A 17769-nucleotide genomic window follows, 5' to 3' on the forward strand; every position below is an offset into this window, starting at 1 on the left:
GTATTTGAACTGGTTCACTATGATATATGGGGTCCTTACAGAGTACCAACTCATTCTGAAATGAAGTACTTTGTTACTCTAGTAGATGACTTCTCCAGATTCACTTGGCTATTTTTTATCACATCTAAAGTTGATACTATAGTTGTACTGAGAAATTTCTTTTCACAAGTTCACAATTTCTTTTTTACCACTGTAAAAATCTTCAAGATTGATAATGAAAGTGAGTTTCTTAATCATGATATTCAATCTCTTTTTTCTACTCTTGTCATTCTTCATCAGAGTACATGTGTTTATACACCTCAGCAAAATAGTGTTGCTGAAAGGAAACATAGAACTATCCTAGACATGGCTAGAGCTCTCAGATTTCAAGCAAGTATTCCTTTGAAATTCTGGGGTGAATGTGTCACCACAGCTGTTTATCTTATTAATAGACTCCCTTCCAAACTGCTTCATTACAAGTCTCCCTTTGAAAGGCTATACACTTTACCTCCTACACTCTCACATATAAGAACCTTTGGGTGCCTATGCTATGTTGTATGTACAAAGGTCTTGGACAAGTTCTCTCCTAGAGCTATCCCTGCAATCTTGCTTGGGTACTCTCTATCACAAAAGGGCTACCTCTTATATGATTTACATTTCAAGTCTCTGTTTATCAATAGAAATGTAGTGTTCAAGGAGGATGTTTTTCCATTCAAAGACATGCAAATCTCCCCTGATCCTATTTTCCCTGTTCTCACTCTCTCTACACAAACTGTTGATTCTTCTACTGTGCCACAGTCCCCTACTCCTGTGGTACCACATTCATCCTCTCCCACTACTTCTACTCTACATATCCCTGGTCTAGACTCATTTCCCCTCTCAGATCTTCCTCTTGCATCTCAGCTAGATATGTCTCATCTTCCTCCTAGAAAGTCCTCTAGATAAACTAAACCTCTCCTGTGGCTTCAGGATTTTGTCACTGCCCATCACAGTACTTCCCTCTCATTTCCCATGTCTGATCATCTGTCCTATGCTCATTTTTCCCCCTCACATGTCTAAGCTTTAGCTTTCTACTCAGTCATAACTGAGCCTACTTCCTACTCTAAAGCCTCCATTGATCCTCAATGGGTTCAGGCAATGGAACTAGAGATTGCAGCCCTGCAGGATAATCATACTTGGAGTATGGTGGACTTACCTCCTGGCAAGAACCCCATTGGCTGCAAGTGGGTCTATAAGGTAAAGTACAAGGCCTTAGGAGAGGTAGAAAAATTTAAGGCAAGGCTAGTGGCCAAAGGGTACAACCAATAAGAAGGTCTAGACTACAGTGAGACGTTTAGCCCTATTACCAAGATGGTCACTGTTAGATCCATTATTGCACTGGCTGTTTCTAAAGGCTGGTATATTCATCAAATGGAAGTTCACAATGCATTCCTCAATGGTGATCTCTTGGAAGAGGTGTACATGACTATTCCTGCTGGTTTTGCAAGACAGGGGGAACATGGTAAAGTATGCAAACTCCACAAGTCCCTCTATGGCCTCAAGCAAGCTCCTAGGCAATGGAACTTGAAATTAACAGAAGCCCTGGTACAACTAGGCTTTATTCAGAGCAACTATGATTACTCATTATTCACTAGACAAGTTTAAGGTGACATAGTTATTGTATTGGTCTATGTAGATGATCTCTTAATCACTAGAAACAGGAAACCACTTATAGATTGCACCAGAAAAGACCTGCAAAAACAATTCAAGATGAAGGATCTAGGAGAACTTAAATTCTTTCTAGGAATTGAAGTTGTTAGATATAGTCAAGGTATACATTTATCTCAAAGGAAGTATGCATTGGAGTTAATAGCTGAAGATGGTCTAGGGGGAGCTAAACCTGCAGGTACACCACTTGAACAAAATCTGAAGCTAACATCTGTAAAGTTCGATGAACATGTCTCTCCAAAAGGAGAACATGCAAATCATGTGCTGAAGGACCCTGACAGATATCAAAGGCTAGTTGGAAGACTTCTCTATCTTACAATGACCAGACCTAACCTTGCATTCTCAGTTCAGAAGTTGAGTCAATATATGCATTGGCCCAAGGAGTCACACATAGATGCAACACTCAGGGTGGTAAGATACATTAAGGAAGCTTCAGGCCTTGGACTCTTCATGCCAATAGAGACTTCAAATCAACTCCTTGCCTACTGTGACTCAAACTGGGGAGCATGTCTAGAGACTAGGAGATTTGTCACTGGATACTTAATCAAATTTGGTGGAGCTCTCATCTCTTGGAAGTCTAAGAAACTAGAGACAGTCTCCAAAAGTTCAGCAGAGGCTGAATTTAGGAGCATGGCAAACTGTGCAGCTCAGGTAACTTGGCTAATTGGCTTATTCAGAGAGCTTGGTATTCAAGTTGATCTTCTGGTTAGAATGGTGTGTGACAGCAAGTCGGCAATACAAATTGCAGCAAATTCAATCTTCCATGAAAGGACCAAACACATAGACATAGATTGTCATTTTGTAAAGGAAAAGATTTGTCAAGAAATTTTGAAAACTGAGTTTACCCACACTGAAGATCAGCTTGCTGATCTACTCACAAAGAGCCTTGGAAAATCACAACATCAACTACTCCTAAGTGGCTTAGGAGTCTTGGATTTGTTTAAACCATGAGCTTGAGGGAGAGTGTTGACTAAGGAGTTAGTTAGGCAAGCTACCATGATTAGTTAATGGTTAGTTAAACTAACTAAGTTTGTTAGAAAGTTGTTAGAAGATAGTTAGAAGTAGTTAGTGGAGCAACTTGTACACAACACTCTATAAGTACACATATTATATACATGTATTGGAAGGATGAGCAAAAAAAATGAAGTACTGATTTTTCTTCTCTCTTCTTTCTTCCTTTCCTCTCTTCTCTCTCTTCCTTTCTTCTCTTCTCTTCTCTTCCTTCTCTTCAATGTCTTCTCACATTCAACCTCCATCAATGGAGTTTTAACAGATACTCCGTCGGTATATTAATACCATATCGATATCATATAAAACTGAACTTAATCCTCTGTGATACTCCGTATGTATATTAATACCCTATAGATATCATGTAGGGTGGGCCCTGATGTCAGCATGACATTAGCACGCGAATTTTAAAATAAATTTATGTCATTTTAAAATAAAAAGGAGGTATGAAAGTAATGAGACATTTAAGGATAAATACTTTTCCTTTTTTTGGGGTATAAGTGTTATTTTTCCTATATTATATTGTGGTATCCTTAGATAATAAATGATTAATCTATGACATAAGTGTCAAAAATACAACTAAACTATTTCACTTTTTTCAGTTTCATACCTAAACTATTGGGAGTGTGAGTTTCATATTCAAACTATCACTTATTAGTTTGAGAAACAGCTCACTGGTGTGTACAATTCACATTTTCAATATTTCATGTATGAAACTCAAAAAAAGGAATAGTTTAGATGTGTTTTTGACAGTTATCTCTTAATATATGATGTAAAATCACACTCCCACTTTCAAGAATATGTATAGATAAAAAAAAAACAAATTTTAACAACCTACTATATATACTGAAAGCAAAAATGCAACACACAAAGGTTTACAACGGATGATTTATCAAACACGTACGTGTTAAATTATTAAAGAAAAACACCATAGCCTAGTTATGTAATACAATACAATAAAACTTGGTATGTAGAAAAGCTATTTTACAGACAAAATACTTTTTAATAATAGTGTACGAACCAACTTGCTAATGACGTCTGTTCTTATGGAGGTTCAACATAGCAAACAACAGCAACATGAAAAACAATATAGACCCAACTAGGGAAAGAGCAATGCCCGCTGCGACTTGTCCACAAAATTTACCAAACACGTTGCACACCTTGTTCCACCGGACGTGGGAGTTCCCTTTATATCCGATGAGGCCGACAGCCGCGGCGGCTCCAACGCCAGAGTAGAGAAGCGCCACCATGATGAGGTCCAAGAGAATGACCGTTATCGAGAGGCCTTTTGTTTTTCCCCTATTTACCAATGAAAGGACTAAGGAGATAATTGCATATGCACATGCAATTGCATTCACAACCACAAAGTACCTGATTTTTTAAAAAAATATTCATTAATTATATAGTACTAACACTCTTGTTTCAATCACATACCAATATTTAATTAATTTTATCAGATTTAGTTATGATATTCAGTCTAATTTCCTTAAGCAAAATATGCCAAACAGATACTTGTATTTATTTATTTTTAAATAAAAAAATCATTATTGTCGTCAAATGATTAAAAAGAAACTGTGGCACATGTTAGCCAATAACTCTTATCCAATATTTTGGGCATATTTAATTTTGGGGTGAACATACTGGAGAACAAAAACAACGTTCTAATAATCAGTCATGAGAAATTGAATAAATTATATCAAAATAGAAAAATCAAATGAAATCCAAGTGCACGAGGTCACAACTCACAACGTACGTTAAAGATATTAGAAGATAGGTAACATAAATTATCAGACACTATGTGAATATTTAAAGGGAATATTTTTGATTTGATCCAGTAAATTATCAGAAAGTTTGTGAATTTTAATTCGTTCGCTAATCATTAATTCGATAACCCAATTTTACAGTTAAATTATCGATAGCAGTTTGATTTTAAATAACCACTACAACTTAAACCCAACTAACATTTCATTCTCAGCGATAATATTATTATGAGTCACTATCTTCCTATAACCTTTATAATTAATAGGGAGTACAAAAAGTCTAATTTAGGTAGCAAGATATTTGTTGCTCTTACCTATTTTTCCCTGTCGACGATCCAACTGCCAATTCATTTACTTCTAGTCAAAAGAACGTCCGTATTTCATTTTATTTGATCTTTATATTAAAATTATTTTATTTTTATTTGTTTAATTTATCAAGTCAAGAGAAAGCTATCATTTACTTTCAATATAATTCTTCTTATTATATAACTATATAAAATAATAGCAGTCAAATTTAAAATTTTAAACTAAAATAAATAAAATTAATTTAGTAAAATAAATCTCACAATATATATTTTCTTAAGTGATATGTCAAGTCAACATAGGATAGGCTAAGTAATAGGGAGGGAGGATTACTTGCTGCATCTTTATCATGAGATTTACGTAAATTATACTTACATATACAAATTAGTGTAGTTTTCAAAATAACTTGTCACATTTGCATTTTATTTTTTTGACATCATAATAAATCATTCGTGCTGTGTTTGTATTGATCCCTCGTTACTGATCCTTTGAGCAGTAATAAGTAGGGATGACACTATATGAGATGAAGTATGGCTATTTAGTAGCCAATCTTAGTAATCTGATTATCTAGATATTTTTTATTCGTCCTTAAGTAGGAACACCTTGACAAAAATCCTGATTCTGCCTTTGGATAACAGGATTTGCACTCATGACATTTTCTACCCAAAACAAATGCGCTATCAAACTGCGCCACGCCTCTTCAATTGTTACCATGTGTAATTGTATAGAATTTGTGTCTTGTTTTCGATCCACATGGTTATTTCCTCCATTGATATATACAAATTTCTGTAACCATAGATATTCTCTGCATATACCAAATGAAAGATAGTCCCTCCGACCCAACATTTTCAGAATTTCGAGTGTCAAATCGATTATTTTTTGCATATGTTTTTTAAATTACTAATTATTGTCTCTTATGATACTTTTCATATATATAAATTGACGATCAAAATCAACAAATTTAACTGTGGAAATAGAGAAACTTACACAAAGGCGGACATGTGGCTCCACTTAGCGGATGCGGGAACATTGATGGGCGGCAATGTTGGGACCAACTGGACGGGAACAAGCTCATTTTGTTTGCTAACTCCAACTACAATGGCAGCTACAAGTGTGAGTACAAATGCCAAAAATCTCAAACAAAAATCTGTCCATCTTATGGTTTGCTTGTTAGCCACCCCAACTTCTTTTTCTGCTCCTCCATTCCTATAGCTTTCTGTCTCCATATATCATTAATTAAGAGAAGAAAAATGTTACTAATATGGGAGGTGTTGTTATTAGAATGTGAAGGTGAAGGGTTTATATAGTAGTAGAAAGTCAAGTAGGCAATAAAATAAAATAAAGGTACGTATAAGTAGAATATGTTTGAACACGGGACGTGTGAAAGAGAAGCTAGTGGTATGTATGACTTTTTTTTTTTGATTTTTGACACAGTGGAATAAGAAAGTCATACAATCTTTGTTTTTTTTTTCTTTCCAAATTTGGGGGGGGGAGGGGAAAAGGAAAATGGAGAGGGGATTATAGGGTGAGAAATCTGAAGTTCGAAATTCTAATATAAATATTTAAAAATTATATGAAATTTGGAATGTCAACTAAATTAAAATAATTAGCAATTTAAAATATTTAAAAATTATATAAAAATTTGGTTGACATTTCAAATTTTATATGTGCCAAATAAATTAAAATACTAGAAGTAACATATATATTATTTGAAAATAACGTAAAAATTATTATAAATCACAATAAATAACAACTTCGAATATTTTAAAAAATACACTAAAAAATTGATCAACACTCCAAATTTAATTTGTATTCCATATGTAGTATAACTATATACACCTATTTAATGTAATAGTAGTATAATTATTCAATTAAAGGACTTAAATTGAACTCTTTTTCGGACTATAATGTAATTAAAACATAAAGCGGTGAGCTGCTCCTTCCTTAATTAGACATGTTGAATTTTTCCCTCGATTAAAGTCCTACGTGGTTGTGAATTTTGTAATATGAATAGCTTGGAGAGAAAAAGTATTAATGTAGGGAGATGCAGGTCAGATATGGCGTTCACATTTATTATTTCGGAGTTACGTTACAAGAGATCTTTTTGAGTATTGTAATATTATTAGATATTTTGACAACTGGAATAGTCTGTACTACATATTTTTTTCTATATTAATTTATTTGTTTCATTTGATTTAATGTAAAATTTAAGAAAGTCAGATACACAGATATATTATGTGTATTAAAATATATTTTAATTTTTTTAATTTTAAAGTGAAAGTTAAAATTTTGATTGTGTCTTCAACCTCGACTCTTTCAATCTTCACCATAGTTTGCATTTCGAGCATGTGTATGAAAAACTCCCGCCAAAACTTCAAAGCTTAGTGGGCAATCCCGTTGTAAGAAATAAGAAGGATCAAACCTTTGTTGAACACACTAGCTCCACCTAGAAGCTGTTCTCCCAGAATTTGCATCAGTTGATGAATACTCCCGCCAAGTCCTTGCAGTGTGCAAACTTGGAAAGCGGGACTATCTTGATCAACATGTCTGCAGCGTTATCGTCTGTGATAGCCTTCTCGACCTTGATAGCTCCCTCTTCAATGACATCTCGAATGAAATGGAATCTGACTTCAATATGTTTGGTGCGCTCATGAAATATTTAATTTTTAATCAAATGACTAACATTTTCACTATCACATCTTAGTATTGATTCCACCTGAACCAAACTCAATTCTGCCACCAAACCTTTCAACCAGATAACTTCTTTCACTGCCTCTGTTGATGTCATATACTCTGCCTCTATTGTAGACAAAGAGACAATCGACTGTAAAGTCGATTTCCAACTAACAACACTGCCAACAAGAGTAAAAATGTATCCAGTTGTGGATCTTCTTCTATCAAGATCCCCTGCATATTCAGAATTCACATAACCGAGAATTGAAATACCTTCACTTTTTCGAAAGGTTAGGCCAACATCAGAAGCTCCTTTGAGATATCTCAGTATCCACTTGACAACTTCCCAATGCTTTTCCTGAATTGGTCATGTACCTGCTTACCACACTTACAGATTGAACAATAGCTGGACATGTGCACATCATAGCATACATAATGCTACCAACTGCGCTAGCATAAGGAACTTTTGACATATGCTCCATCTCATCCTCAGATTGAGGCAGTTGTAACTCTAAAAGCTTAAAATGAGAAGCTAACAGTGTACTTACAGGCTTACTCATCTCTATATTGAACCTCTCAAGAACCTTTTCGATGTACCTTTCCTGAGAAAGATATACAACACCATCTTTTCTTGAAATCTCCATTCCAAAAATTTTCTTTACAGTTCCCAAATCCTTCATATCAAATTCCTTGCTCAACAGTTTCTTTAAAATATTTATCTTTGTGATGTTGTTAGCAGCAATAAGCATATCATCAACATACAACAGTAAATAAATCATAGAGTTACTAGACATTTTCTTGTGATACACATAGCTATCAAATGCACTCCTTGAGAATCCATGTGTACTCATGAATGCATCAGACCTTTTGTATCACTATTTAGGGGATTGCTTTAAATCATACAAAGACTTCTTCAGTTGGCATACATGATCTTCTTTTCCCTCAGCTAGGAAATCTTCAGGCTGTTCCATATAGATTGTCTCTTCTAGATCACCGTGTAAGAAAGTAGTTTTGACATAAAGCTGTTGAAGCTCCAAATTAAATTGTGCAACCAATGCTAGTAGCACCCGAATTGAGCTATGTTTCACGACTAGAGAGAATATCTCATTATAGTCAATTCCCTCCTTTTGACTGAAACCTTTTACAACCAATCTCACTTTGAACCTAGCATCTTCCACTTCTGAAATACCTTCTTTCTTTTTGTAGATCCATTTGCATCCAATTGTCTTCTTCTCCTTTGGCCTTTCAACTAAGACCCGTGTCTCATTTTTGTAAAGAGACTCCATCTCTTCAATCATGGCTAGTTGTCATTGTGCAGCATTTTTGCAAGAAGTTGCTTCAACATACGAAGAGGGCTCGAGGTCTTTAATCTCTTCTTCTGCAGCTACGAACGCGTATGCAATCAGATTTGCTTGCTCTATAAGATGTTCCGATTTCCGTATCTGTCTTTTGTCCCTTTTCTTCGCAATTATGTATGGTTCATTGACAACATGTTCTTCAAGATATGTATCTTTTGACTCATCAATTTGAGTCTCTTGATCCTTTTCCTTAGTATGCTCTACCGGTAGCTCCACCTGCTCGTTGTTCTTGTTTCTTAATAACTCCACAGAAACTTTACGAGGATCAAGTATAGAGAATTCATCAAAGGTAATATCTACAATAACTACAAATTTGAGGAGATAAACACCAAAGTTTGTACCATTTTACTCCATCTACATACCCTACAAATATAACCTTTTTAGCCCTTGGTTCAAGCTTTCTTTCATTAACATGATAATAAACTGGACACCCAAATATTCGCAGGTATGAATAGTTAGAGGGTTCACCTGACCATACCTCATTCGGAGTCTTAAAGTCAATCACTGATGCTGGAGATTGATTGACAATATGAGTAGCAGTGTGAACTACTTCAGCCTAAAACACTTTGGATATTTTGACTTGTAAGAGCATACAACGAGCCTTCTCAAGAAGAGTTTTATTCATTCTCTAAGCAACTCCATTTTGCTGTGGTGTGTGTCTAACCGTCTTATATTTTTCGATCCCATGAACCTTGTAAAAATTATTGAACTCTTCACTACAAAACTCCAAGCCATTATTTATACGAAGATACTTGATTTTTCTCTGAATTTGATTCTTAACCAAAATCTTCCATTCTTTAAATGCTTCAAAAGCATCATTTTTTGCCTTCAAGAAATGCACCTAAATCTTTCCTAAAAAATCGTCAATAAATGTGATAAGATACCACTTTTCTCCCTTAGATGGAAGCTAAGAGGGACCCCATAAATCTGAATGGATGTAGTCTAGCACTTCTCCCGTCTTTTGCTTGCCAGTGCTGAAACTGACCTTTTTGTGCTTCCCTGGTACGCAATGCTCACAAAATTCAAGTGTGCTGATCTTCTCACTATTCAAAAGGTTAGGTTTGATCAACATATCCAATCCTCATGCGCTCATATGGCCCAATCTCATGTGCCATAATCTTGCCTTGTCATCATCAGATAACTGCTGCACTGTAGATGCATCAATAGAGCCAACAATGGTGCTTTCTGCTAGTGTGTAGAGGCCATCCTTCAGCTTGGCCTTCAGCATGACAAAAGAACCTTTAGCCACATTCATTGTACCTTTCTCGCTCATATACTTATCGTCTTGATTATCTAGAGTACCCAGGGATATCAAATTCTTCTTCAGATGAGGAACATGATAGACTTCTGTAATAGTCCTCACGATTCCATCATGGTAGCGAACTCGAATTGAATCAATGCCAACTATTTTACAAGTTGCATTGTTTCCCATTACTATAGTTTCTCAACTTTTCTCATAGCTACTGAACCAACCTCTTCGGAATGTCATATACAGAGTACAACCAGAGTGTAACACCCATTTGTTATCATAAACTCCATTATTGCATGATGTTGTTAGTACATATTCATCATCAAAATTATGTACCTTCTCAACAATGGATGCACTCGCCTTTTCTTTGGACTTTGACATAGGACAATCTCGTTCAAAGTGTCCCTTCTTGTGATAGCCCCAACACTCCGCATTCTTCTTATTAACACGAGATTTTGATCTGTGCTTTGATTTGCTCCTTCCCTGTTGGCTAATATGACCTCTTACAAAGAGCCCAGTAGCTTCATCATCTTTGTCTCCTTCAAAATGCCTCCGCACATCACAAGAGTTAAGTGATTGCCGCACTTGCTCAATAGTGATAAGTGCCTTGCTATACATCATTGAATTCTTAATATCACGATATTTTGAAGTCAATAAAAATAGCAAAGCACATGCAGGCTTGTCCTCATCCTTCTTAATTCCGGCAATTTGTAAGTCCATCACAAGTTTATTGAATGCATCTATATGGTCTTGCAATAAAGTACCTGACTTCATCTTAAATGTGTGAAGACGCCGTTGTAACAACATCCTTGTTGTAACCAATATATCCTGGTAAAGCCCTTCCAGTCTATCCCATAACTGTTTGGCCGTCTCTTCGGTACTTGTACTCACCTCACAGAGCACGTTAGGTGCAAGAGATAGTTGGATTACACTCAATACATCTCCTTCAATCTTTGTCTTATCGAAAACCGATGTGTTATCGGGGTACTTTCCTTCAATAGCGTAGATTGAACCTTTCCTCCGTGGTAATGCCATCATCTGAATTTTCCAGATATTGAAGTTGTTGTGCCCACTATATCTATCAATTTCAAACTTCATGGAACTCATTTTTACTTGTTCTTCCTCTTCTACTACAAAGTATTTTGAAATACAAAAAAAATTAAAGTAATTCTTTTCTGATGTGGAAGTTCAGACTGTGCTGCAACCACAGAGCATACTTAGACAGAACCTTGGTTCTGATAGCAATTGTTAGCGGAAACGTAAAAATACAAAGAACAAGGAAGAACAACAATATTTAACGTGGTTCGGATTAGAATGATCCTACGTCCACCAGAGAACAACTGCCTTTATATTAACAAAGAAAAGAGAGAGATACCAAATACAACTAAGAGAATTGCTCTACCAACTCTCTACTCTTCTAATGTATTTGCAAATGCCTTAGAATATGAGGAGAGAAGAGAGAAATTTTTTTGAGGCGTGTTTCAAAGGAATCAAGAGCTACCTAAATTATAGAAATAAATTCTTGCTCTTGATGTCGTCCATGACATCACATTTTGTCAAGATGTCAAAGTTTACCAAACTTTCACCTACCAAGTTTACCAAACTTTCACCTATCAAGTTGCTACATTAAAACTATCTAGAATCTTGTCAATTTTAATAATTTAAATAGTAATTTTTAATTATATTTTATATGTTATAACAATATCAAAACTTTTACTTAGTGAAATTAACCATGAGATATAAAAAGCATATATCATTAAAATTTTGAGGTGAAGATGATTTATTGACTTGATTGTACTTGATTAGGAAAAATGTTATAGGAAGAGACAAGAGGGGCCATTTTATATGAATTCACTTTAATGCACCGCAATGGCTAGAAAGGGGCAATCAATACAAACTGGGAAAGCTCAACATAACTAACATCTACCTTCTTCTTTCTTTTTTTTTTTTGTGATAAAATGTGGTTGGATTGCTAATCAGGGCGGATCTAGAGTGTCGAGAGAGTGTTCACGCTAATTCCTTCAGCAAAAAATTTCAATGTATATATAAGATAATTTTTTTATATACATATATATATATATATAAACTTTGAATTCTTTGAATATAAGACTAGAGGTTGACTTAATGATTGTGGAGTTCAAAATTCAGCTTGAGGTCCAAATTCAAATCCCTAACACTCCATTTTTATTTTCGAATCTCGAAGTGAAAATTCTAAATCCGTCATTATTGCTTATGACCTTGTATTTCATTGACAAACGATTGGCGCCAATTGATCCAAGGATGTTGCAAACACTTTTTAATTAAGCAAGATATTTTATACCACCACTAGTTTACTTGCGCGCGCTTAGCGCGATCATAAAAAAGAATTCTCTTATACACACAAAACTTATATACATAATAGATGAAAAATGAAAAATAAAAAAACTGACACATATAAGTAAATAAATAAAGATATAAACATTAATTCCTACATTTAGTTTAAAATATTTGTTTGTACCAAGAAAATGAAATTTGTATAATATAAATGCACAAAAGAAGAATTAACATGCTACTAAGCATAAAAATTATAGTTCCACTTAGAAGAAATATGGAGACAATTATAGTTCAATAGACACCTCTCTATGACCTCCATTTGCATTTATCTTTTTTCTCTTTTTTGAGCTTTTTTTTCTTATTTAAATTAATTATTTTATTATAAAAGTAAATTAAGTAAATTACTTAATTTATTTCAAATAAATATTTTATTAATGGAGAAACATTTACAACAAATACTCTTCACATGCCAATTTACAAGAAGTAATTATTCATAACTCATATATCTTTAATTTCTCTCTTCATAAATTCATTTTTTTTAATCTTTTTTTTCCTTTCTTCTAATCATAAAATGATAATATTTTAAGAATTTATATTTTTATTATTTAATTTATTTACAAGGATTAATTACCCATGATTTATACCTCTTTAATTTTTACTTTTAATAATATTCATAACCCCCATAATTTTCATGTTCATAACCTTCAAACTTTAATTTGTAAATTTATGATGTCTTATGGTATTTCTCTATTTGCCTATATAAATTCATATTTAGTTTTATGAACATTCACATTCAAGAGTATTCTTTCTTCTCTTCATCATATTGATTAGTGAATGAAGTAACATGTAACAAAAAAGAAATATATGAAGGTAAGAAATGTTTTATTTTCAAGTCTTTCTTTTGGTTTTCTCTACAACAACAATAACAACAACCCAGTGAAATCTCACAACGTGGGGTCTGGAGAGGGTAAAGTGTACGCAGACCTGACTCCTACCAAGTTTACCAAGGTAGGACGGTTGTTTTCGAAAGACCTTCGGCTCAATAAAAGCATAAAAACATAAAAGAGGTTAGATAAGACATATATGAGAAAGAAAATAACGAGAATGACAGGAATAAAATAGAGTAATCAAAGTACAGAAAGTAATAGATAATAACAAAAATCAGAGCACAAGAAATTATAGTGCGCTAGTGCGCCTACTAATAAGGAGGAATAATGAGACTATGTACTAGCCTTCTACCCTAATGTGGGTCCTCCACACCCTCCTTTTTAGGGTCATGTCCTCGGTAAGCTGTAATTGCGCTATGTCCTGTCTAATCACCTCTCCCCAATATTTTTTCGGCCTACCCCTACCTCTCCTGAAACCATCCATGGTCAACCTCTCACACCTCCCCAATATTTGGTTTTCTCTATTTTACTTATATAAATTCATATTTAGTTTCTTTGAGATTCACATCCAAGATTATCTTTTCTCTTATTCAATATATTGGTTTGTGATTTAATTCACATATAAAAAAAGAAGTACATGAAGGTAATAAATATTTCATTCTCAAGTCTTTCTTTTTTATCTTTATGTACTTTCATGGTTTCTTAATATTTTATTAATTTATGTATTATCATCCTCTAAGCAAGTATCATAGTGATTGTAGTTTTGAGATGACACTAACATTATAATCATATATTGTAGTTTGATTACAATATTTGTTAGATTTGAAGAGACAATTATTGTTTATTGTTAGAACAATTGAAAAAATAATTTGTAGATATATTGTATAGTTTATTTTTTTTATTGATTTATTTTTTAATTGGTATAATATTTTATTTATTTATAATTATGCTTAAAATTTTTATTCAATTTGTAGCATATGATGAAGAGTTTGACATAGCTAGGGAGCAGAATATGGTGATGGGTCTACTTGCAAAGGAAGATGGTAGAAGAAAAACTTTTTTGAAGCATAATTAGGAATTACTTTTGCTAGATTTTTTTTTCTTACATTGACTTATATTAGTAACTTAGCTACTTTTGCTAAAAAAAAATTTTAATTTTGGTTTGTATTAATAACTTAGCTAGATGTATTGGAAATGCTACTACTATCCTACTTTTTTTTTGGTTATAAAGCACAATTAATATAATTATTCCATTTCATTTTCATGGTATTTAAAAATATTTAATTAATATTTAAAAAATTATTATAAGCGAATGTAATAATAAAGACACAATGAAGAAAATCAATTTTTTTTACGAAATCAGAATTTGAATATAGAATTAAGTACTATTACAAAAGATAGAGAAAATTAAAATATAAAAAATATTTTAAAGTAGAATAATATACTATTATTTCAAAATCTGACGTCTTATTCCATTTACTTTACCACAATAAATATTTTTTATTTACTTTACCACAATAAATATTTTGTTTTACTATACACATATGAATAGTTTGCACTTAAAAAGATGCAAAAATAATTCTATTTGTATATTGAAAAAAGACAAAAAATATACCATGTCGCAAATGAACATAAATATCAATAATATTTTATATATCCAACACTAATCTGAATATAAATATTATATACTATTTTGTTAAACTAAAAAATTATTCATTTAAGAATTATTTTATATATATAATAATATAGCCGTGTGAAGCGCGGATAAATTCACTAGTAATTAAATAAAGGTGAATAAAAATATAACACATCTTGAATCTCTTTTTGTGAGCATCCATTTAATTTTTTTTTAAAAAGTCATTTGATTAACAATAAAAATGGAAAATTAAATGCAGATTACTGTAAGAACAATCCTACTCAATCTAATACTCAAAGTATTAGATTTTCAAAGCATGTCAAAGTTTCTTAAAAAATTTCATAATGTCTAAATACATTGATTAACATCAAGAAAAGAAATTTTATTAGCGCGTTGATATTAGACGTGACCTTCATTCTGAGCGCATGAACTTCAAAAAACTCAAAAAAATTTATACTTTTTGAATTCTTTTTAAAAAGTGAAAAGACTCGAAAAGCTGATGCATATGTTTTTTATAATATGAATGGTTCAATTATTATGTACAAGTCAAAGAAATCTAATAACTAATTATATGGTACTATTCCATATTATACAAAAAAAAAACTATATAGCAAATTTTAAACTCATTAAGCTAGAAAGTAAAAATCTCAATCTTTCCAGTAATTATGAGAAAAGGAAAATAGTCTTCTCCATATACTAAAATCACCCGTAAACCTTCTTCTCATCTTTCTACCATTTAGTCTGCTCTCTTTCCTTCCGGTAAGATATATAAAATATGAATTGAAATGAGTAAACAATGATTAGAGACATATTTGCAAGAAGAAAACAGCCAAAAAGAAGGAATAAATAGAAATTTTTGGATTGAGGAAGAAGATGTGAGCGTAATGGAGTGAGGGTAAAATAAATCAAATACTTTTTGATTTTTGACAGCAGTTGTGATTTCTAAACTCTCCCGTAACAGTTGTGTCTTTTAAACTCTCCACTATGTTTCTCTTGTGATAAAGAATTCTGATTTTTATAAATATTTATACCTAAATTAATTAATTTAAATAATAAAAAAAGACCAAAAAAAGTAAAAAAAAATAAATATAAATGAAGGACATAGAGAGGTGCTACATCACTTCCTATATATTCTCCATAAAGATATATAGATAGATTAATTATAAAGTAAGGATTGGTTTGAAAGAAAAAAGAAACTTAGCAATTTTTTATTTTTTGAATACAATCAAATATTTCGAAATAAATTTATTATGCTAGAACGACAAATATTTCATGAGGAAATGGAATTTTACACGAAAGAATCTTCAATATTTTAGGTCCTTATTTGGTGAAAGGGACTAAGGGATATGTTAGTACCAACCGCTCTACCTTTCAAGTGGGGTTAGATCTGCGTACACTCTATCCTCCTCAGACCCCACATTATGGGATTAGTCATGTATTTTTTTCATTTTTGCTCTTTTTAAACTCCGTGTTAATTCTCAATACTCATTTAATTCATTCTTGGAATTTAACCTTGAAAATTTAATTAATGAAGGATAAAATTGAAAAAAAATCAAACATCTATCTTGAATAGTGAACAATTCAATTATTTTGAATACTAAAAAATATTCCAATAATTCAATCATTCTAGAATGGAGGGAGTATTGTAAATCGTGTTTGACCATGAACCACATATTCCGGTCAACTATTTGAGTTGTAGGGCTTTTGACATACAGATTCGTTCACATGGCGGAATGCAAATATCAATTTCCCATACCTTATCTCTACATTTTGGTCGTCGTATTCATACACACAAATTAAATAAGAACCTTCATATTGAGTAATAATTTTATGCGGGGTTTTGAAGGAGGTGTTGTGTACAGTGGCGGACCCAGGAATTTTATGAAGGGGGTTTAAAAAAAATTAAACACGCTAATCAGAAAAAAAAAAGTATTTATTCGGATCCGAACCCGCGAGCTGAGACAAGCTAAGACAAAATATTGAACCCTATTTGCCACTGAGCTAGTCTTTTGACTTATGCTCAGGGGGTTCAATGTTAAATATATACACATAAATTAAAAATTATCTTATATATACAGTATAATTTTTTAACAAAGGGGGTTCGGATGAACCCCCTGAACTTGCCTTGGGTCCGCCCTTGGTTGTGTATGGTAATTTTATATTTATCTTATAAAGATAAAAATATTATTTTTAATAGATTTTCAATTTAAATAAATATATTATAATAATAATAATATAAATAAAAGAACTAGACAGCACTCACTCTAATAAAAACTAGAAAGTTTATTCGGCAAATATTAACTTGCTTTTCCCTTCTTTTTTTGGGGGGGCGGGGGAGGGGTGGGGTGGAGGGGAGCGGAGATTTTTTGTGATGACAATGTTTGATCATTATCCAATTAATTGTTGTAACCTGAAATTATCAGGTCTTTTCGAACAAAGGCCATCTCTGTCTCCTTGATTATTTTCTTTTAGATTTTCATTCGGTGTTCGATATTCGTATTAGAGTGATTATTTTGAATTTGTATGGGCAGGGCCCTATTCGAAAGATAGCGCTCCCTATCAAAAAAAATTTCATACCTAAACTTGAACTCGAGATCTTTGATTAAGAAAGAAACAATATTATTCACTACATCACATTTTTTGATGGTCTTTTTGCAGTGGCGTAGCCACATAGAGCTCAGGGTGACCAGTTGTACATCCTTCATTGAAAAAAATTATAATATATATAGAAAGTTGTACAAAACATATAGATCAAAAATTACTTTTCATACGTACATATTAAATCTTGGATATTCTGATTAAAATTTTTGATTTCATTACTGTCTTCTTGAATTATCCAATCGTCAAGACATTTTATTTGTTCATTTACGTGAAATGCTACTCGTTTAATTTGTTT

General features: G+C 32.7%; 1 protein-coding gene across 1 annotated transcript; it reads right to left on the bottom strand.

Moving 5' to 3' along the window:
• Positions 1-3516: 3516 nt before the first annotated feature.
• LOC129884955 (CASP-like protein 1E2) lies at positions 3517-6068 on the bottom strand. Its single transcript, XM_055959213.1, has 2 exons — positions 5745-6068; positions 3517-4065 (listed from the first exon to the last, which is right to left on the bottom strand). Exons 1-2 carry the CDS (start codon positions 5981-5983, stop codon positions 3723-3725), a joined length of 582 nt encoding a protein of 193 aa, XP_055815188.1. The 5' UTR covers positions 5984-6068; the 3' UTR covers positions 3517-3722.
• Positions 6069-17769: the final 11701 nt, after the last annotated feature.

The sequence above is a fragment of the Solanum dulcamara genome, chromosome 4 (genome assembly GCF_947179165.1).
Source record: "Solanum dulcamara chromosome 4, daSolDulc1.2, whole genome shotgun sequence".
NCBI classification, from domain to species: Eukaryota; Viridiplantae; Streptophyta; class Magnoliopsida; order Solanales; family Solanaceae; genus Solanum; species Solanum dulcamara.

Coding starts and splice junctions, on each gene's coding strand:
- LOC129884955 (XM_055959213.1), bottom strand. CDS start 5,983: ATGGAGACAGAAAGCTATAGGAATGGAGGAGCAGAAAAAGAAGTTGGG. Junction 4,066..5,744: donor AGCCACATGTCCGCCTTTGT/GTAAGTTTCTCT, acceptor TTAAAAAATCAG/GTACTTTGTGGTTGTGAATG.